Genomic DNA, 22,982 nt, shown 5'->3' with positions numbered 1-22,982 from the left:
AATTTACAAATGGAGGGCCTTCAACATGACAGCAACTCTGCCTAGACGTGGACGCCCATCAGAACTATCACCCAGAAGCACCAGAAAAATAATAAATCAGGTAAAGGCCAACCCACACATCACCTCTAGAGAGTTGCACACCTCTCTGGTAGCATCTGGGACAAATGTGCATGCGTCTACAATCAGACGGAAATTGAATAGCCATGACATTCATGGGAGGGTTGCTATAAGGAAGCCTCTGCTCTCAAAAAAGAACAAAGCTGCCCATTTCAACCTTGCCAGAGAGCACTTGGGCAAACCAGAGGCCTTCTGGAAGTCCATTCTCTGGACAGACGAGTCCAAAATAGAATTATTTGGTCACAATCAAAACCAACAAGTTTGGAGAAAAGCCAACACTGCATATGAAGAAAAGAACCTCCTCCCAACAGTGAATCATGGTGGTGGAAATGTGAAGGTCTGGGGCTGCTTTTCTGCTTCTGGACCTGGACGACTCCATATTATCCAAGGAACCATGAATTCTCTGGCATATCAACAAATTCTTGACCAGAATCTCCTGCCATCAGTCAGGGAGTTGAAGCTGGAACGAAAATGGATTATGCAACAAGACAATGACCCAAAGCATTCCAGCAAAACTACAAAGGCATGGCTTCAGAGAAAGAGAATTCGTACTCTGCATAGGCCCAGTCAAAGTCCGGACCTTAATCCAATTGAAATGTTGTGGCGAGACCTGAAGAAGTTGGTACATACCAGACGTCCCTCCAACCTCTCTCAACTGGCTGAGTTCTGCAAGGAGGAGTGGGCAAAAAGCCCCATAAGCAGATGCGAGAGACTGGTTAGTGGTTACAGAAGACGTTTGGTTGAGGTGATGGCTGCAAAAGGAGGAGCCACAAGCTACTAATACAAGGGTTCACATACGTTTGCACATGTTAAATGTTCAGTTTTTGTGAAATAAACCACCTTTGTTGAATTAAATAATGAAAATATATCACTTTTTGTGTGTGTGTCCATTATTTGGAAGGTGTGCTTTACAAATTGGGATTTGGATGTATGTGTAATAAGCTTATTTTAATGTTTTTTACAAAAACAGTGACCATGTCTGGAGGGTTCACAAACTTTCAAGCAGCACTGTATAGGCAGGTGAGACTTCTCAATGACACTTCTGCACCTGTTAACAGGTATCTGGCCTACTCTACCCAAGTAAACTGCTCCAGCTGTCTCAGGTCTGATTGGTGCTTTCTCCAGACTGCAAGTTTCAGCCCTTTCCATAGGTGTTTGATAGGACTCAGATCAGGACTCATAGAAGGCCACTTCAGTATAGTCCAATGTTTTGTTTTCATCCATTCTTGGGTGCTTTTAGCTGTGTGTTTTGGGTTATTACCACTTTTTGAGGACCCATGACCTGCGACTGAGACAAGGCTTTCGGACACTGGGCAGTACATTTCACTCCAGAATCCCTTGCTAGTCTTGATATTTTATTGTGCCCTGCATAGATTCAAGGCACCCAAAGAAGCCCCAAAACATAAGCAAGCCTCCTCCATGTTTTACTGTAGGTATGGTGTTCTTTTCTTTGAAAGCCTAATTTTTTCATCTGTCAACATAAAGCTGATAAGACTTGCCAAAACGCTCCAGTTTTAGGACATTCTCCCAGAAGGATTGTAGCCTGCCAATATGCGTTTTAGTAAATTCCAGTCTGGCTTTTTTTGTTTTTCTTTCAAAAGTTGAGCCCTCCTGGGTCTTCTTCCATGGAACCCACTTTCGCTCAAAAAGCGATGGAAGGTGCAGTTAGAAACTGATGTACCTTCACCCTGGAGTTCAGCTTGTATGTCTGGCAGTTATCCTTGGTTCTTTTTCTGCCATTCGCACTATCCTTCTATTCAATCAATGGGTTGACTTCCTCTTGCAGCCCCACCTAGGGAGGTCAGCTACAGTTCCATGGACCTTAAACATCTTAATAATATTTGCAGCTGTCAAGCTGCTCAGAGATGGTCCTGTAGTCTTTACCTTGACCATGCTTGTCTATCATTTTCTTTCTGACCTCTTCAGACAGCTCTCTGCTCTGCTTCTCTGGTCCAGGTTCCATGTGGTGCACACAGTGACACCTCTCCTCCATTTACACAGGCTGAATGACTGACTACAAGATTGGAGACATGTGTGATACAAATCAAAGAAACCAATTAGTTTGAAATGTCCCCACATCTTTTCCAAGGGGTAGCAACAAATGTATCTAGGCCATTTTACAATATCTTTGTAAAATAAGCAATAATTCATTTATTTTCACAGCTTTCTCGTTTTACTCTGTGGCATACCCAAGACATGTAAGCGTACATGACAACACAGATTTTTATTTTGTCACTTTTCAGGGGGAATAAAGCATCACTTCAATGAGCTGTAAGGTACCAACACGTTTCAGCACGTCTGCATATTAACAGCAAAATCACAAGTCTTCTGTTTGTATTTTTAAGCCAAATTTACCCATCTTTATTTATAGGTTTGAGTACAATGTTGCAATGTGACATCTTCTGTTTATTTATTTCACACCTGCTTTGGCAATGTAAATGTATGTTTCCCATGCCAATAAAGCCATTTACATTTGAATTTATTTAGATAAGAAGAAAGCCACTTTATTTTGTCATTGTACAGGTTATGATGAAATGTGTTTTCTGCATGTAACCATCCTTTTGTATAGGAGCAGTGGGCAGCTGCAGCACCTGGGGACCAAGTCCACCTCTTCTTTCCAACCAATCTTCTGCCGACGAGATTATCGAGTATAGATTATGACGAATTGATGACTTAATTGATTATGGCTAATGACTATTGCAAACTATTCTCTTCTCTAACATGTCTTTTCTCTCTCTCTGAATGATGTCTTCTCCTTTCTCTTTCTCTGTGTTTGAATGGTGTCATGTGAGTCTCTCTTGCATGCATGTGCAGTCGGTTCTCCTCCTAGGTCTCCATGGTGATGGTGGCCGCCATTTCGATGCTGCCTGCCCTTCCACTACTCACCTAAGTTTTTCTTAGTACATGATGATGCTGGTCACGTGGCTTGGGTCCTGGACTGCTCCGTTGGCATGTGGACACTGCTTGGCATCCTGTGCATCATGTTCTTCATATATTTTATGTCCATTGTAATTCTGTTATCCTCTTTCAATGTTGTATTATGTAAATTGCGTGAACACAACGTCCATTGCATGCTGTCCGTCTTGGGAGAGAGATCCCTCCTCTGTTGCTCTCCCTGAGGTTTCTTCCTATTTTTTTTCTCCCTGTTAAAGGGTTTTTTTAGGGAGTTGTTCCTTATCCGATGAGAGGGTCTAAGGACAGGATGTTGTGTTGCTGTTAAGCCCACTGAGGCAAATTTGTAATTTGTGATATTGGGCTATACATATAAAATTGATTTGATTTGAATTGATTTCCATTGCCTTGCTCAGGGGCACAGGCAGGAGTATTGACCCTAACACGCATGTCTTTTTGATGGTGGGAGGAAACCGGAGCACCCGGAAGAAACCAACACAGACATGGGGAGAACATGCAAACTCCACACAGAAAGGACCTGGGACGGCCTGGGGTTCGAACCCAGGACCTTCTTGCTGTGAGGCAGCAGTGCTAACCACTGGGCCACCGTGCCGCCTTAAGCAGTTTATTGTCTTCAGGTGTCTAACATGTTATTCAGTAATTTTCTTATCATTCCATGTCGATGGTGTTGTCATGGTGATGGCCAGGTCTCGGTGTGGGCAACCTTTCTCCGGGAGGAACATCAGCTCTGTCTTGTCCAGGTTGAGCTTCAGGTGGTGTGTCACCTTCCACTCCGAGATGTCAGTCAAGCATGCAGCAATGCGTGTCTCTACTTGTGTGTCAGAGGGAGGAAAGGACAAGATCAGCTGGGTGTCATCAGCATAACAATGGTAAGAAAAGTCATGCGAGCGAATAACAGAACCCAGGGATGTCGTGTACAGGGAGAAAGGGGAGGATCCAGAACCAAACCCTGTGGAACGCCTGTAGTCAGTCTGCGAGGCTCCGACACAGATCCCCTCCATGTCACCTGGTAGGAGCGACCCGTCAGGTAGGTTGCAAACATTGAGAGTGCAGAGCCTGTGACACCCAGCCCCTTGAGGGTAGAGAGGAGGATCTGGTGGTTCACTGTGTTGAACACAGCTGACAGGTCCAGGAGTATCAGGACAGAAGAGAGAGAGTTTGCTGTCGCAGAGTGCAGCGATGTTGTCACTGCAAGGAGGGCCGTCTCTGTCGAGTGACCCACCCTGAACCCAGACTGGTTGGGGTCCAGGTGGTTGTTCTGGTGGAGGTACAAAGAAAGTTGGTCAAAGACAGCACGCTCAAGAGTTTTGGATAGAAAGGGTAGAAGGGAAACTGGTCTGTAGTTTTTGATGTCAGAGGGGTTAAGTGATGGTTTCTTGAGAAGGGGGGTGACTCTAGCCGTCTTGAAGGCAGATGGAAAGCATCCTGCCTGGAGGGAGGTGTTGATGAGGTGGGTTAGAAAGGGAAGGAGTTCAGGTGCTATAGACTGAAGAAGAGGGGAGGGGACCGGGTCAAGGGAGCATGTGGTGGGGTGACTGGATGTAATGAGGTTGAGGACCTCGTCGGGGGAGAGGGGAGCGAGGTGGGATGGGGTGGGATGTGGAGAGGTGAGGGAGGGTGCAGAGGGTGGGCTAGTGCAAGGAGCGCTAACTGGTGGTGAGAAAAGGAGGATCTGATGTTGTTTACCTTCTTGTCAAAGAAGTTAGCAAAGTCATTGGGGAGGAAGTAGGGGGAGGAGGTTGGGGTTGAAGTAGTGTAGAAAAGGTTTCAAAGAGTTTCTTAGGATTAAGGACAGGATGTTGCGTTGCTGTTAAGCCCACTGAGGCAAATTTGTAATTTGTTATATTGGGCTATACAAATAAAATTGATTTGATTTGATTTGAATTGAATTGCCTTGCTCAGGTGGCACAGGCAGGAGTATTAACCCTAACATGCATGTCTTTTTGATGGTGGGAGGAAACCGGAGCACCCGGAAGAAACCAACACAGACACGGGGAGAACATGCAAACTCCACACAGAAAGGACCTGGGATGGCCTGGGGTTCGAACCCAGGACCTTCTTGCTGTGAGGAAGCAGTGCTAACCACTGGGCCGCCTTAAGCAGTTTATTGTCTTCAGGTGTCTAACATGTTATTCAGTAATTTTCTTATCATTCCATGTCGAACTTTGACATAGTGTTTTGATGTAGAATTTTAAATTATATGAAATTGTTATTATATTATCAATATTAGTATCATAATTATTATTTAATTCATTTTTTCTGAATGCCAGTCATGTCAAAATCTGCTGAAATCACAGCTTGCAGGGTGATTAATGACAAGAAGTCCAGCCTCTGCCTTCATACCTGACAACACCGCTTACTGGTCTCAACAAAGTCACCTTGACAGAGAGATCGAGAGAGAGAGAGAGAGAGAGAGAGAGAGAGAGAGAGAGAGAGAGAGAGAGAGAGAGAGAGAGAGAGAGAGAGAGAGAACAAGAAAGAGACAGAGAACAAGAGAGAGAGAGAACAAGAAAGAGACAAAACAAGAGAGAGAGAGACAGAACGAGAGGAGAGAGAGAGAGAGAACAAGAAAGAGACAGAGAACAAGAGAGAGAGAGAACAAGAAAGAGACAGAAAAGAGAGAACAAGAAAGAGAGAGAGAAAGATTGGCAGGAGAGGGGGTGTACCGGGCCAGTTTATCTTAATTGCTCCTTCTACTGCTCTGTTCTCTGTTTCTGTCTGTCATTCTCCAAGACACCAAACACAGCCTGCCTCCCTCCATCTGCCAGCATGGAGAGAAGAGCTGACAGGAGAAAGCTCAAACACCGTGAGTCTGACAGACGTTAGATTAACACAAGTGAAGTGGACAGGTAGTAATGGTGGAGTCCAACTGTGTTACCAGCAGATGCAGACCAGCTGCAGACTGTGGAGGAGACATTTCCACTTGTAATAGAGACAGCCGGATGGGACAACATGACTTAACCACACACAGCAGCAATTTGCCTTCTTATCTGGCCTTGGGCAGCAGAGTGGCAGAGTGGCACAGTGGTTAGCGCGGTTGCCTCACAGCAAGAAGGTCCTGGGTTTGAACCCTGGGGTTGTCCAACCTTAGGGGTCATCCCAGGTCGTCCTCTGTGTGGAGTTTGCATGTTCTCCCTGTGTCTGCGGTAGGTTTTCTCCAGGTGCTCTGGTTTCCCCCACCATCAAAAAGACATGCATGTTAGGGTTAATACTCCTGTCTGTGTCCCTGACTGAGGCATGGCAAGACCAACTGGAGCTGGTCCCTGGGTGCTGCACGGCGGCTGCCCACTGCTGCTAGCTACACAGCCAGGATGGATTAAATGGAGAGCAAAATTTACCCACAGGGATTAATAAAGTATATCAAAATTAAAAATTAAAAAAAAGCTCTGGAGAGAGAGAGGCTGTTTATACATTACATTACATTACATTACAGTCATTTAGCCGACACTTTTATTCAAAGCGACTTACAATAAGTGCATCATTTAACGTAGGAAATCAGGAGAACTACTAGTCATCAGAGGTCATAAGTGCATCTAAACAAGCATCTAAGAGCAAAACCAGTGCTAAAGTAAAAGCGCAAGAAAGAGGTTTTTTTTTAATGGGTGAATACAATAAGTGCTAAGAACAAGTAACAGGGTAGTAGTTCTTAAAGAGGTGAGTTTTCAACCTGCGCCAAAAGATGAGCAGCGACGCCGCTGTCCTGCCATCAGTGGGGAGGTTATTCCACCACTGTGGGGCTAGGACAAAAAAGAGCCGTGACCGGGTCAATCGGCAGCAGGGGCGTCTGAGCGACGGGGCAACCAGGCGTCCCGAGACAGCAGAGCAAAGTGGTTGGCAGGGGTGTAGGGCTTGACCATGGCCTGGAGATAGGAAGAAGATGTTCCTTTCACTGCCCTGTAGGCTAGCATCAGAGTCTTAAACTGGATGCGAGCAGCTACTGGGAGCCAGTGTAGGGACATGAGAAGGGGAGTTGTGTGGGAGAACTTAGGGTGGTTGAACACCAGACGAGCTGCAGCTTTCTGAACAAGCTCCAGAGGTCTGATGGCCGACGCCGGGGCGCCAGGAAGAATGGAGTTGCCGTAGTCCAGCCGGGAGATGACCAGAGCCTGGATGAGCACCTGTGCCATCTCGTTGGCGTGGAATGGGTGAATCCCCCTGATGTTATAGAGGAGAAATCTGCAGGAGCGAACAACCGATGCAACGTTTGCAGCAAACGACAGTTGGTCGTCCAGAATCACACCTAGATTCCTCGCGATCCGAGTTGGCGTCACCATGGTGTTGTCATGGTGATGGCCAGGTCTCGGTGTGGGCAACCTTTCTCCGGGAGGAACATCAGCTCTGTCTTTTCCAGGTTGAGCTTCAGGTGGTGTGTCACCTTCCACTCCGAGATGTCAGTCAAGCACGCAGCAATGCGTGTCTCTACTTGTGTGTCAGAGGGAGGGAAGGACCAGATCAGCTGGGTGTCATCAGCATAACAATGGTAAGAGAAGTCATGCGAGCGAATAACAGAACCCAGGGATGTCGTGTACAGGGAGAAAAGGGGAGGACCCAGAACCGAACCCTGTGGAACGCCTGTAGTCAGTCTGCGAGGCTCCGACACAGATCCCCTCCATGTCACCTGGTAGGAGCGACCCGTCAGGTACACTACCGTTCAAAAGTTTCGGATCACATTGAAATGTCCATATTTTTGAAGGAAAAGCACTGTACTTTTCAATGAAGATAACTTTAAACTAGTCTTAACTTTAAAGAAATACACTCTATACATTGCTAATGTGGTAAATGACTATTCTAGCTGCAAATGTCTGGTTTTTGGTGCAATATCTACATAGGTGTATAGAGGCCCATTTCAAGCAACTATCACTCCAGTGTTCTAATGGTACAATGTGTTTGCTCATTGGCTCAGAAGGCTAATTGATGATTAGAAAACCCTTGTGCAATCATGTTCACACATCTGAAAACAGTTTAGCTCGTTACAGAAGCTACAAAACTGACCTTCCTTTGAGCAGATTGAGTTTCTGGAGCATCACATTTGTGGGGTCAATTAAACGCTCAAAATGGCCAGAAAAAGAGAACTTTCATCTGAAACTCGACAGTCTATTCTTGTTCTTAGAAATGAAGGCTATTCCATGCGAGAAATTGCTAAGAAATTGAAGATTTCCTACACCGGTGTGTACTACTCCCTTCAGAGGACAGCACAAACAGGCTCTAACCAGAGTAGAAAAAGAAGTGGGAGGCCGCGTTGCACAACTGAGCAAGAAGATAAGTACATTAGAGTCTCTAGTTTGAGAAACAGACGCCTCACAGGTCCCCAACTGGCATCTTCATTAAATAGTACCCGCAAAACACCAGTGTCAACATCTACAGTGAAGAGGCGGCTGCGGGATTCTGGGCTTCAGGGCAGAGTGGCAAAGAAAAAGCCATATCTGAGACTGACCAATAAAAGAAAAAGATTAAGATGGGCAAAAGAACACAGACATTGGACAGAGGAAGACTGGAAAAAAGTGTTGTGGACGGATGAATCCAAGTTTGAGGTGTTTGGATCACAAAGAAGAACGTTTGTGAGACGCAGAACAAAGGAAAAGATGCTGGAAGAATGCCTGACGCCATCTGTTAAGCATGGTGGAGGTAATGTGATGGTCTGGGGTTGCTTTGGTGCTGGTAAGGTGGGAGATTTGTACAGGGTAAAAGGGATTCTGAATAAGGAAGGCTATCACTCCATTTTGCAACGCCATGCCATACCCAGTGGACAGCGCTTGATTGGAGCCAATTTCATCCTACAACAGGACAATGACCCTAAACACACCTCCAAATTGTGCAAGAACTATTTAGAGCAGAAGCAGGCAGCTGGTATTCTATCGGTAATGGAGTGGCCAGCGCAGTCACCAGATCTGAACCCCATTGAGCTGTTGTGGGAGCAGCTTGACCGTATGGTACGCAAGAAGTGCCCATCCAACCAATCCAACTTGTGGGAGCTGCTTCTGGAAGCGTGGGGTGCAATTTCTCCAGATTATCTCAACAAATTAACAGCTAGAATGACAAAGGTCTGCAATGCTGTAATTGCTGCAACTGGAGGATTCTTTGACGAAAGCAAAGTTTGATGTAAAAAAAATCTTATTTCAAATACAAATCATTATTTCTAACCTTGTCAATGTCTTGACTCTATTTTCTATTCATTTCACAACATATGGTGGTGAATAAGTGTGACTTTTCATGGAAAACACAAAATTGTTTGGGTGATCCCAAACTTTTGAACGGTAGTGTAGGTTGCAAACATTGAGAGTGCAGAGCCTGTGACACCCAGCCCCTTGAGGGTAGAGAAGAGGATCTGGTGGTTCACTGTGTTGAACACAGCTGACAGGTCCAGGAGTATCAGGACAGAGGAGAGAGAGTTTGCTCTCGCAGAGTGTAGTGATTCTGTCACTGCAAGGAGGGCCGTCTCTGTCAAGTGCCACACCTTGAACCCAGACTGGTTGGGGTCCAGGAGGTTGTTCTGGTGGAGGTACAAAGAAAGTTGGTCAAAGACAGCACGTTCAAGAGTTTTGGATAGAAAGGGTAGAAGGGAAACTGGTCTGTAGTTTTTGATGTCAGAGGGGCTAAGTGATGGTTTCTTGAGAAGGGGGGTGACTCTAGCAGTCTTGAAGGCAGATGGAAAGCATCCTGCCTGGAGGGAGGTGTTGATGAGGTGGGTTAGAAAGGGAAGGAGTTCAGGTGCTATAGACTGAAGAAGAGGGGAGGGGACCGGGTCAAGGGAGCATGTGGTGGGGTGACTGGATGTGATGAGGTTGAGGACCTCGTCGGGGGAGAGGGGAGCGAGGTGGGATGGGGTGGGATGTGGAGAGGTGAGGGAGGGTGCAGAGGGTGGGCTAGTGCAAGGAGCGCTAACTGGTGGTGAGAAAAGGAGGATCTGATGTTGTTTACCTTCTTGTCAAAGAAGTTAGCGAAGTCATTGGGGAGGAAGTAGGAGGAGGAGGTTGGGGTTGAAGAAGTGTAGAGAAGGTTTCAAAGAGTTTCTTAGGATTAGAGGCAGAGCATAGGATTTTACAGCGATAGAAGGCAGCCTTAGCAGCAGAAAGGGAGAAGAAAGTGGAAAGAAGAGATTGGGAGTTGAGACGGTCCTCTGGGAGTTTGCCTTTTCTCCACTTGCGCTCTGCCACTCTCAGGCTCCGTCTGTCAGTACGTACTGAGTCGGTCAGCCAAGGGGCAGGTGGAGTTGGACATGCAGGACAGGAGGTGAGGGCACAGAGATTGTCCAGAGAAGAGGAGAGGGTAGAGAGAAGAAGATCAGTAGCAGTGTCAGGGGGTAGGAGAGAGAAAGATTCAGGTGTAGGGAGGATAGCGGTAACAGAGGAAGAAAGATCAGTGGCAGAGAGAGAGCGGAGGTGTCTACGGCTGGAAACCATGTGGGTAGGGGGAGGGGCTGAGGGGGGAGAAGAGAGGGAGAGCGAGAGTAGGACATGACATAGTTGTCAAAGAGCTGGCGGGGAGTAACAGAGAGATTGGAAATAGGACAGTGTCTAGTAAAGATAAGGTCCAGCTGGTTGCCGGCCTTGTGGGTAGGAGGAGAGGGTGAGAGGTGAAGGTCAAAGGAGGAGAGGAAAGAGAGAAGAGGGTCTAGCTTGTTAGTGTGGATGTTGAAGTCAACGAGAAGGATAAGTGCAGAGTCATCAACAGGGAAGTGCGAGACAAGTGTGTGAAGCTCCTCCAGAAACTCACCAAGGAGGCCTGGTGGGCGGTACACAATCACAATGGTGAGTTTGACTGGATAAGAGACAGTAACAGTATGAAATTCAAAAGAGGGCGGAGAAAATTGTGGAATGGAAACAAGAGAGTATTTCCATTTTGGGGAGATTAGCAGGCCAGTACCACCACCCCGGTAGTGTTTTCTGACATATACCTGGCATTAAACTGCATCTATGGTTATCCAATCACAAGTGGACAGCTTTAAATCCATCAGTTGACACACCTGGCGTTAGAATGTGTCACCACGTGTCTCAGTCACCATTTGTAATCAGATCTCACTTTACCCACTCTTTACACACTCTGTACTTGTTTTTTATAAACTGCTTGTCATTTACTTTTTTTCTAAATTTTTTTGTCTTTTGTTTGTGTTTTCAAATGTGTTATTTTGCAACGGTGTGATTTTGTATCTGTGTTTTCTAATTGCTGCTGCCTGTCTTGGCCAGGTCTCCCTTGAAAAAGAGGTTTGTAATCTCAACGGGATCCTCCTGGTTAAATAAAGGCTAAATAAATAAAAAAAATATGCAAATAAACACCTATGTCACTATGGTGGTGGGGGGTTAGCCTCGGCTCCAAGCGGAGAAAGGGAGTGTGGCTCACGGCTGATTAGTGATCAGCCTCAGGTGAGTCAAACTGACAGCCTGTCCCTCATATACTGCGGTGACGCTGGGTCCTGGGGGAACACAGGGCTGAAGGGAGATGGAGGAAAGGGGAGCCACACTCTGAAAGGAGAGAGCGAGGAAATGGCTCCGGCACCAGAGCGCACCGGCCCATGCGAGTGAAAGCCATTATTAAATAAAGTCTGTTAATCGCCCAAAACCGTGTCCGCCTTCATGTTGAACCCTCACAATGGAATAGATGTCACAATCACGTAAATGAAAAAATAAATAAACACGTAAACAAGTACAGAAACACGAGGAGAGTAGTCGAAGCAACAGGCATTTAACGAAAAGAGACATCCCTGCTCACTTGAGCCTCATTTTAATGTGCCGTCAATTACTTATGATGTATTTCACATCTGTAAGTCATCACTGTCAATTATTCCACCAAACTATGTCATCATAAAACATCTGAAGAGCTCTTAAAGAAATACAATGGATCATCCCATATCCCAACTGCACTTCTTTCCTTTTATGTCCATTCCACTTTGTTGTGAAGGCTGACAATAGCACTATGTCTGGCCTCAAAGAAGTTGTCATAACGTGGTCTAGGAACCTGAGCCCCCCCCAAGTCAACTTGCAGCTCCCAGTCTGACGCAGAGGTGAGGAGACCGGCTGCTGATCTGAGCTGTGACTGCAGCTGCTCACCAGCCCTAACAAAGGCAGGTGTTACTCTGTCCGCGGGTTTGCTTGTTGTTGGCCATGGCTTTGGAATATGGCCATCTTCAGCATGGTGGCCGTCTTCAGCACCTGGTCATGTTGTCAGTGGTACTGGCCCTGCCCCAGGGACGATGGGCAGCTGCTGAAGCTGTGCTCAAGTAAACCCTTTCCAGGGCACAGAGGACATGATGGAGAATCAATCTTGCCCCAGAGATGGAGATTTGCTAGACTAGGTAGATCATCATACACAGCTTGTCCCATGAACTCGATCAGCTGTGGTTCTGCCTGCCAGATATCTACCCGGGATGTCTTCCTCTACAGCACACCCTCCCACCTTGTCCATGCTCCCTCCTGCTGCCTGCTCACCATTCTGCTGGTCCTTTCCTCCTCAACACCTGCCTGCACTTCCTCCAGAACTAGATGGCGTCTATTCCTTGCCATGGGCCTTATCATAGCGAGGTCGTGGGATGGCTCCCAGCCCTGCCCATCCAGTTGCCACCATGCTCACCAAAGCCCTGTGTCTCAGCTGAGACTCTGTTATCTCCACGCTTTCCTGGGCTCTCCACTTCCTGTCTGTCCACACCATAATGCCTGCTGATGCCAACATAGAGTCCTTGCAGTCCCGATAGAGCAGTGCCTCTTTAGTGCGAGAATCCCTGAACTCCTTGTTGAGGTTGCTGATAGGGAGCTGTAGTTTGTTGCTCTTTCCATACAGTGCTGCACTGCTAAAGCTGCACAGGAGACCCAGCCATCTCCAGAGGCAGCTACTGGTCTTCCTTTCGAAGGGCTCCACTGTTGACAGGGTTACCACATAAACCAGCAGAGGCCAGAGGACTTGGGGTAAGATGCCATGTTGGTAAATCCAAGCCTTGAACCTGCCAGGTAGGGGTGGGACAATTCACAAATCTCACGGTTCAACACGTCTCACAGTTCAGGGCTCACGATTTTGATTTAATGCGATACAGTGGATGCTTTGGTAAGCAAGAGACAAAGCACCATTGCAGTTCTCTATTTTTCATTTATTTTAAGAATCGAGCCCAACATTTTGGCATTATCAAGGCATGTATTCAAACATAATGCAAGTGCAAAAGTTCCAACATAATTTTGTGCCAGCTTTTCTTGTTTTGTAACATAATTGCTTTACTTTAAAACTTTAAAAACTACTAGAATGATCAAGGCGGTCATTTTGACCGTTTTGGATTTTCAAAGTTTAATAACTTTGTGGGGAAAAAAAAAGATACAGACCTGCTGCTCCCTGAATGCGCCAAAAATTGCACATATTTGCATTAAAATGAGTTTTAGATCAACTGCACACAAAAAAAAGAAGTTATAAGCTCTACCTAAAACGACCATGAGCGGTCAAAATGATGACAAAAGAGCTTCAAGAAGGAAGAGACCTGAAGCTAAAACAGCTCGTTTCAGGCCGAGTGAGCGTGAGATGCTATACACACAGCCCGTACAGCTGTAACTGGGTGCTTTTTGACCATAAACACATTCAAATGTTTGTAAATAGGCCACATTAATGCATATAAATAGCATGACACGGCCTCTTTAATTATTCCAGTAGGTTTGACAGGGTCAGGCTCTGCACTATTGGTAATAAATGATGTGCTGCTCATCTTTAAACACCACAAGCATTATTAAGTATAATAAAGTCTCAACGCTGCAGTCCTGACCCACACTTCATGACCCGTCATACTAAAGCTATTTCATAGTAATTTTCTCTACATGTGTAATAACATAGCTGTGTGAAGTAAGTGGAGGAGTTTCACTGTATAGTCAAATTAACCTCAGGCAAACTTTAACTGTCCAGTGTAGTTTCTCGAGCAGACATTTTGATTTAAAGCTTTAGAGTGTAGTTTCTACAGCAGACATTTTGATTTAATGCTTTAGAGTGTAGTTTTTACAGCAGACATTTTGATTTAAAGCTTTAGAGTGTAGTTTCTACAGCAGACATTTTGATTTAATGCTTTAGAGTGTAGTTTCTACAGCAGACATTTTGATTTAAAGCTTTAGAGTGTAGTTTCTACAGCAGACATTTTGATTTAAAGCTTTAGAGTGTAGTTTCTCCAGCAAACATTTTGATTTAAAGCTTTAGAGTGTAGTTTCTACAGCAGACATTTTGATTTAAAGCTTTAGAGTGTAGTTTCTACAGCAGACATTTTGATTTAAAGCTTTAGAGTTTAGTTTCTACAGCAGACATTTTGATTTAATGCTTTAGAGTGTAGTTTTTACAGCAGACATTTTGATTTAAAGCTTTAGAGTGTAGTTTCTCGAGCAGACATTTTGATTTAAAGCTTTAGAGTGTAGTTTCTACAGCAGACATTTTGATTTAAAGCTTTAGAGTGTAGTTTCTACAGCAGACATTTTGATTTAAAGCTTTAGAGTGTAGTTTCTCCAGCAGACATTTTAATTTAAAGCTTTAGAGTGTAGTTTCTCGAGCAGACATTTTGATTTAAAGCTTTAGAGTGTAGTTTCTCGAGCAGACATTTTGATTTAAAGCTTTAGAGTGTAGTTTCTCGAGCAGACATTTTGATTTAAAGCTTTAGAGTGTAGTTTCTACAGCAGACATTTTGATTTAAAGCTTTAGAGTGTAGTTTCTACAGCAGACATTTTGATTTAATGCTTTAGAGTGTAGTTTCTACAGCAGACATTTTGATTTAAAGCTTTAGAGTGTAGTTTCTACAGCTGACATTTTGATTTAAAGCTTTAGAGTGTAGTTTCTACAGCTGACATTTTGATTTAAAGCTTTAGAGTGTAGTTTCTACAGCAGACATTTTGATTTAAAGCTTTAGAGTGTAGTTTCTACAGCAGACATTTTGATTTAAAGCTTTAGAGTGTAGTTTCTCCAGCAGACATTTTGATTTAAAGCTTTAGAGTGTAGTTTCTACAGCTGACATTTTGATTTAAAGCTTTAGAGTGTAGTTTCTACAGCAGACATTTTGATTTAAAGCTTTAGAGTGTAGTTTCTACAGCAGACATTTTGATTTAAAGCTTTAGAGTGTAGTTTCTACAGCTGACATTTTGATTTAAAGCTTTAGAGTGTAGTTTCTCCAGCAGACATTTTGATTTAAAGCTTTAGAGTGTAGTTTCTACAGCAGACATTTTGATTTAAAGCTTTAGAGTGTAGTTTCTACAGCAGACATTTTGATCTAAAGCTTTAGAGTGTAGTTTCTCGAGCAGACATTTTGATTTAAAGCTTTAGAGTGTAGTTTCTACAGCAGACATTTTGATTTAAAGCTTTAGAGTGTAGTTTCTACAGCAGACATTTTGATTTAAAGCTTTAGAGTGTAGTTTCTACAGCAGACATTTTGATTTAAAGCTTTAGAGTGTAGTTTCTACAGCAGACATTTTGATTTAAAGCTTTAGAGTGTAGTTGCAGACATTTTGATTTAAAGCTTTAGAGTGTAGTTTCTCCAGCAGACATTTTGATTTTAAGCTTTAGAGTGTAGTTTCTACAGCAGACATTTTGATTTAAAGCTTTAGAGTGTAGTTTCTACAGCAGACATTTTGATTTAAAGCTTTAGAGTGTAGTTTCTACAGCAGACATTTTGATTTAAAGCTTTAGAGTGTAGTTTCTACAGCAGACATTTTGATTTAAAGCTTTAGAGTGTAGTTTCTACAGCAGACATTTTGATTTAAAGCTTTAGAGTGTAGTTTCTACAGCAGACATTTTGATTTAAAGCTTTAGAGTGTAGTTTCTACAGCTGACATTTTGATTTAAAGCTTTAGAGTGTAGTTTCTACAGCAGACATTTTGATTTAAAGCTTTAGAGTGTAGTTTCTACAGCAGACATTTTGATTTAATGCTTTAGAGTGTAGTTTCTACAGCTGACATTTTGATTTAAAGCTTTAGAGTGTAGTTTCTACAGCAGACATTTTGATTTAAAGCTTTAGAGTGTAGTTTCTACAGCAGACATTTTGATTTAATGCTTTAGAGTGTAGTTTCTACAGCAGACATTTTGATTTAAAGCATTAGAGTGTAGTTTCTCGAGCAGACATTTTGATTTAAAGCTTTAGAGTGTAGTTTCTACAGCAGACATTTTGATTTAAAGCTTTAGAGTGTAGTTTCTACAGCAGACATTTTGATTTAAAGCTTTAGAGTGTAGTTTCTACAGCAGACATTTTGATTTAAAGCTTTAGAGTGTAGTTTCTACAGCAGACATTTTGATTTAAAGCTTTAGAGTGTAGTTTCTCGAGCAGACATTTTGATTTAAAGCTTTAGAGTGTAGTTTCTCCAGCAGACATTTTGATTTTAAGCTTTAGAGTGTAGTTTCTACAGCAGACATTTTGATTTAAAGCTTTAGAGTGTAGTTTCTACAGCAGACATTTTGATTTAAAGCTTTAGAGTGTAGTTTCTACAGCAGACATTTTGATTTAAAGCTTTAGAGTGTAGTTTCTACAGCAGACATTTTGATTTAAAGCTTTAGAGTGTAGTTTCTACAGCAGACATTTTGATTTAAAGCTTTAGAGTGTAGTTGCAGACATTTTGATTTAAAGCTTTAGAGTGTAGTTTCTCCAGCAGACATTTTGATTTAAAGCTTTAGAGTGTAGTTTCTACAGCAGACATTTTGATTTAAAGCTTTAGAGTGTAGTTTCTACAGCAGACATTTTGATTTAAAGCTTTAGAGTGTAGTTTCTACAGCAGACATTTTGATTTAAAGCTTTAGAGTGTAGTTTCTACAGCAGACATTTTGATTTAAAGCTTTAGAGTGTAGTTTCTACAGCAGACATTTTGATTTAAAGCTTTAGAGTGTAGTTTCTACAGCAGACATTTTGATTTAAAGCTTTAGAGTGTAGTTTCTACAGCAGACATTTTGATTTAAAGCTTTAGAGTGTAGTTTCTACAGCAGACATTTTGATTTAAAGCTTTAGAGTGTAGTTTCTACAGCTGACATTTTGATTTAAAGCTTTAGAGTGTAGTTTCTACAGCAGACATTTTGATTTAAAGCTTTAGAGTGTAGTTTCTACAGCAGACATTTTGATTTAAAGCTTTAGAGTGTAGTTTCTACAGCTGACATTTTGATTTAAAGCTTTAGAGTGTAGTTTCTACAGCAGACATTTTGATTTAAAGCTTTAGAGTGTAGTTTCTACAGCAGACATTTTGATTTAAAGCTTTAGAGTGTAGTTTCTACAGCAGACATTTTGATTTAAAGCTTTAGAGACTAGTTTCTACAGCAGACATTTTGATTTAAAGCTTTACAACAGTGTTTTTTTTTACCTCCTCACTCACGACAACTGGACTCACAAAACAACCAGAAACAAGTTTAAATTACAGATGCTCCGATCAATGGCCGCCAATCAATACTGGCCGATTTTCATTCTAAACAGTTTGATCAGAGCTCTCTATAAAGACCGATCAGATGAAGCAAAATACGTGAGACATTTAGCAAAAGATGCTCGCTAAAATGGCTTCAATGGTCTGGCAGTTCTACAAGGTGACCGAAAAAGAAAAGAAAATCACTGTATGGAATGTATGTGAAGCAGAAATCCCTCGTGGTGGAACACAACAATGACATTTTAGTACCATGAACCTCATTAGACATTTGAGAATTCGTCACATCAAAGAATATGGCGAGTATGAAAGACAAGCCAGCACAAAGTCAGTAAAGAGACTTAACCCTTTAGCAACTCAGTCTTTCATCACTCCGTTGTCAGGCAGGGAGACATTTAAACAGCAGCGACAGTAAGAAGTCAAGAGAAATATCAGACACGATAATGGAATTCACTGGCCTTGATCAGCAGCCTCTTTCTGTAGTGGAAGACGAAGGGTTCTGATGACTGATTACCTACTTGGATCCATGCTATATCCTTCCAGGGCATAAATATTTCACAGACGTATGTATGCCTGCCACAGTTATACCAAGCAGTGTATACACATATTGACAGCATTTTAAAGGACAACGTCACATCAGTTAGTTTTACAAGTGACATCTGGAGTTCAAGTGCATGTCCCATGTCCCTGTTAAGCTCTACCATGCACTTTATGGATCAAAACTTCAGACAACACAGTATTGTTCTTCATTGCCAAGAATTCACAGGGTCACACACATCGGGGGCTCTGGCTGTCACATTCAGTGACATGTTCCGATCCTGGGGAATCCCAAGAGAAAAGGTACACGCTATTCTATTGGATGATGCTAAGAACATGGCAAAGGCCATGAAGAATGCGGATTTACCCAGCCTACCCTGTATGGTGCATACAGTCCAGCTCACTGTGGCCGAGGGTGTGTTGTCACAGTGAAGCATCTGTGATATATAAGAGCTGCAGGGAGATGGCTCATCGGTCATTTTAAATATTCTCCGTTAGCATACCCCCGACCCCAAAGTATTCAGCAACAACTGGGCCAGCCTACAGACAGCCTACAAAAAGACTACAGCAAGCTGTATCTGCTAGGTGGAATAGTGCTTTGTATATGCTACAGAGTCTACTACAACAGAAACGGGCACTATCTGCTTATGCAGCGGACTATTACTTGTCTTCAACCTTCTCCAGCAATCAGTGGAAAATGTGATTTCCCTGCTCGCACCATCCGAAGAGCAAACGCACCAGATCAGCTCATCAGCTGGCTGCAGATGTGATACCATCCATTAGAGCTCTTATGCCTCTCTTTGAGAAGACAGCAGAGACGGACCAAGGCATGAAAACGTCAAAAGCTGCTGTATTGGAAGCGATCCAGAAGCTATTCAGTTACATTGGATCTGAGCGCCTGTTAACAGTTGCTACAGGTCTCGATCTGAGGTGAGAAAAACGAATAGACTTGCTACGTAAATATTTCTGTTATGTAGGCCAAATGACTGATAAAAAATAAGTAGGCTATTGGTAAAAGGAATGCTGTGTCATTTTCTGAAAATTCTTCTAACATTGCTTTAAAAAACACTTATAACAGTTGTGCAATTTAATAAGATGGGCTATAAAAACAAAAATAGTCTAACCTACAAAAATGCACAAAATAGACCTGATGTTTTCTTTTTTGTTAATAAAAATTCATAAAGACCGATCTTTCCCAGATGCACTCAAGCCACAGCTACGTGTTCTGCTTTCAGGTATCCTGGCCGCCCATTCAGGATCAGGATAGTGTGATGAGAACAGTTTGGAGCGAGTGGTTCCGAGCCCCCAGAGAAAGTACCACGAGCTGGCTCTCTGCAGGCTATGTGCTGAATTACTGGATGAAGCTGTGGAACATGGCAGTGACACCAGCAACCAAACCACATCGCAGATGAACCTCTACTTGTCACAGCCACTTATCCCACGAAGCGGACAGCCGCTTGCTTTCTAGCAGGACAATAAAAGCCGCTCCCCCGCACTCGCAGAAGCAGCACAAGCCTACCTCTGCGCACCGTGCACAAGTGTAGATAGCGAGCGACTTTTCAGCACAGTGGCAAATGTTGCAGATGAGAAGAGGAACAGGCTGACTTCTAAATGCAGAGATGCTTCTATTTATATTTATAAGGGAAAAACCTGCTGTCACGCTTAAGAAGTAGGCTAAGCTAAAGAATGGCAGGTTGTAAAAACATGTAAATGTTGAGGAATGCTTTATAGAGGATTTGGTTACGGCCTTTCTTTGTTGCCGTTTTATATTGTCTACATTTGTAGTAGGCCTAAATTTAGAAAAGCCCTGTATTTTGTTCCATCTATTGAAATTGATTTTTATAGCCTTATATAGGCTTTACAAGCCTTTATAGCCTGATATAGACTATAATGGTTTCTTATGTTGCCTTATGCTTTGAAATATAGTGCATAGTGTTGAGCACATTTAGCTTTTATTCCACAGGAAGGCGAAAATATTTGCTAAACTGCTCTTTAGCCGAGCATAGGCTAAATATTATTATATTGATTTCAGTTCCTTCGTGATCTACATGACCTAATAAGAGAAGGGAATATGTTGCATATGTTGCCTTCCAATAAATAAACAGTTTTCAATTTATGATACTGTCCCAGCTCTTCATTATATTTCTGCAATGCTGTTAAGAATACTTATGTTTATTGCTATAAATAGTAAATATAAATGAATAATGCTACACAATAAATAGAACACTTTAAATGGAAGAGCCCCATCCGCCCCACCCACCCTGTGATCGGTGATCAGTATTGGCCCCAAAAACTCTAATCAGAGCATCCCTAGTTTAAATTGCAGATATACATTACAGATGATGCATCACTCATTCACCCACAACTGGGTGACACAAAAACACAGCATCTCATCTCATCATCAGCCACTTCTCCGGGGTCGGGTCACAGTGGCAGCAAGCTAAGTAGGGCACTCCAGATGGCCCTCTCCCCAGCAACGCCCTCCAGCTTCTCCTGGGGGATCCCAAGGAGCTCCCAGGCCAGATTGGACATGTAGACCCTCCAGCGAGTTCTGGGTCTACCCCAGGGTCTCCTCCCCATTTTACGTGCCAGGAAAACCTCCAAAGGAAGGTGCCCAGGAGGCATCCTAATCAGATGCACCAACCACCTCAACTGGCTCCTTTCGACGCAAAGGAGCAGCGGCTCTACTCCGAGCTCCCTCTGGATGTCCGAGCTCCTCACCCTATCTCTAAGGCTGAGCCCAGACACCCTACGGAGGAGACTCAGTTCAGCCGCTTGTATCCGCAATCTCACCCTTTCCGTCACTACCCAAAGCTCATGACCATAGGTGAGGGCTGGAACAAAGATTGACTAGTAAATTGAGAGCTTTGCCTTCCGGCTCAACTCCTTCTTCACCGCAATGGTCTGGTACAACGTCCGCATTACTGCTGATGCTGCACCAATCCACCTGTCAACCTCCCGCTCCATCCTACCCTCACTTGTGAACAAGACCCCGAGATACTTGAACTCCTTCACTTGAGGCAACAACTCATCCCAACCCAGAGGGAGCAATCCACCATTTTCCAGTAGGGAACCATGGCCTCAGACTTGGAGGTGCTGACTCTCATCCTGGCCATTTCACACTCAGCTGCAAACCACCCCAGTGTACAAAGAAACACAAAAAACCAAAACAGAAATACAAACAAACACAGCAAACAACTGCAAATTACCACAAATAAATTCAAATAAACCAAAACACTGCTGATGGATTTTAAATCACGACCGCTGCTGTAATTCGGTCAGAAGATAGCTGGTAGACGTTCGCCTTCTGAATATGAGCTGCTGTGTGTTGTGTGTGTTGTGGGTCAGTATTAAACTGTGTCCCAATCTAAGCTGCTGTCTGTGATTTCTGCCACTGCTGATATGACCTCTGACAGTCTGTGTCGATTACTGTTAAGTAGTATTACAATTCAGAAATTCATACTGCAATCAAAACAAGAGGTCGATATTCACAATTCCTGTATATTTTCCTTTTGATTTGTTGTGCTGCCATTTGTCATGTGGGGACACTGTGTTTCATATCTCACATCTTGTTGCACACTGTGTGTCCTCATTATTCCCTAAAGTCCTTTACCTGCCTTGCCATGTTAACAGGGATGTTACACTTTCACAATGTTGTGTTAAATCCTTTGCGTTTTGTGAAAGCAATGTACCAAGTCACATTAGTTATATGTGAAAAAAACTTTTCGGCTGTCCAGGTAGCATGGCGGTCTATTCCGTTGCCTAACAACACGGGGATCAGCGGTTTGAATCCCAGTGTTACCTCCGGCTTGGTTGGCAACTACAGACACAATTGGCCGTGTCTGCATGTGTGGGAGGCCAGATGTGGGTACGTATCCTGGTTGCTGCAGTAGCGCCTTCTCTGGTCAGTCAGGGTGCCTGTTCAGGGGGGAGGGGGAACTGGAGTGAATAGCGTGATCCTCCCACACGCTATGTCCCCCTGGTGAAACTCCTAACTGCCAGGTGAAAATAAGTGGCTGGTGCCTCCACATGTATCGGAGGAGGCATGTGGTAGTCTGCAGCCCTCCCCGGATCAGCAGAGGGGGTGGAGCAGCGACCGGGACGGCTCAGAAGAGTGGAGTAATTGGCCAAATACAATTGGGGAGAAAACGGGAGAAAATTTTAAAAAGAATGAAAACTTTCATCACCAACGTCAACAGTCTTTACTGGACTTGGTGATGAAAGTGATGGAGACTGATGTGTGTATATGTGTGTATATCTTATACTGTGTTTGCTGTGTTTGTCTGTGTCTGTCTTGCACTGTTTGGTGAAGCCACAGCCCTCATTTCATTTTTAACATGTGCCTGCACATTGTTTTTAATGACAATAAAGTTGAACTGAATTGAATTGAATTGAAGAGGGATGCTTCTGGTGGATCTGGATTAATGAAGGGTTAAAGCTTGTAAGGTCATCTGGAGACGCATAAGGCCACTTTCTTCCCAAAATAGCTGAGTGGGATGGATCCATACTGAGTGGGTTGGCTTCATACTGAGTGGGTTAGATCCATACTGAATGGGTTGGATCCATACTGAATGGGTTGGATCCATACTGAGTGGGTTGGATTCATACTGAGCTCTGCACCCTGATGTCACTACAGCTGATTTATTTCATCATTCATGTGAAAGATTAGCCCTTCCAAACTCTCCCCCATTATCTGCAGATGAGATGACAAAGTATTTTTCTCTCATATTCAAGTACATATCGAGGCAATTCTGGGATAAAGACCACCTGTCTACAACCCCAAGTTGCCACCTGTCTCCACACACACACACACACACACACACACACTCACACACACTCACACACACACACACACACACACAAAACATTTCCCTGCAAGCAAACCCTGTCTTACCATTCTGGACGTCCAGTATGTGGTGTTTATCCAGCATCCATCCTCCCATGTTGGAGGCGTCCAGCTCATAACCCTGCAGCACAGCCGTCCTCTTCTCCCACAGCACCACGTCCAGACACGACTCAAACTCGAACCCCACCGACACTGAACATAACAAGAGGGCAGACACACGGTGAGCACGGACAACCACC

The 22,982-nt window shown here is 43.7% G+C and overlaps 1 protein-coding gene across 7 annotated transcripts in view; it reads right to left on the bottom strand.

The window, feature by feature from the left end:
- The window catches only part of si:dkey-237h12.3 (teneurin-3), a 322,689-nt gene that overhangs the window by 54,630 nt on the left and 245,077 nt on the right, over window positions 1–22,982 (bottom strand). For all 7 annotated transcript variants that reach the window (XM_056290030.1, XM_056290070.1, XM_056290079.1 and 4 more), the window contains one exon: window positions 22,792–22,935. In XM_056290030.1, coding sequence (XP_056146005.1) covers window positions 22,792–22,935 — 144 coding nt within the window. The remainder of the gene's footprint in view (window positions 1–22,791; window positions 22,936–22,982) is intronic.

Source organism: Lampris incognitus, chromosome 1 (assembly GCF_029633865.1).
Source record: "Lampris incognitus isolate fLamInc1 chromosome 1, fLamInc1.hap2, whole genome shotgun sequence".
In the NCBI taxonomy this organism is placed as follows: domain Eukaryota; kingdom Metazoa; phylum Chordata; class Actinopteri; order Lampriformes; family Lampridae; genus Lampris; species Lampris incognitus.
Note: the sequence above shows the minus strand (reverse complement) of the source record. Positions and strands in the feature narration are given on the sequence as shown.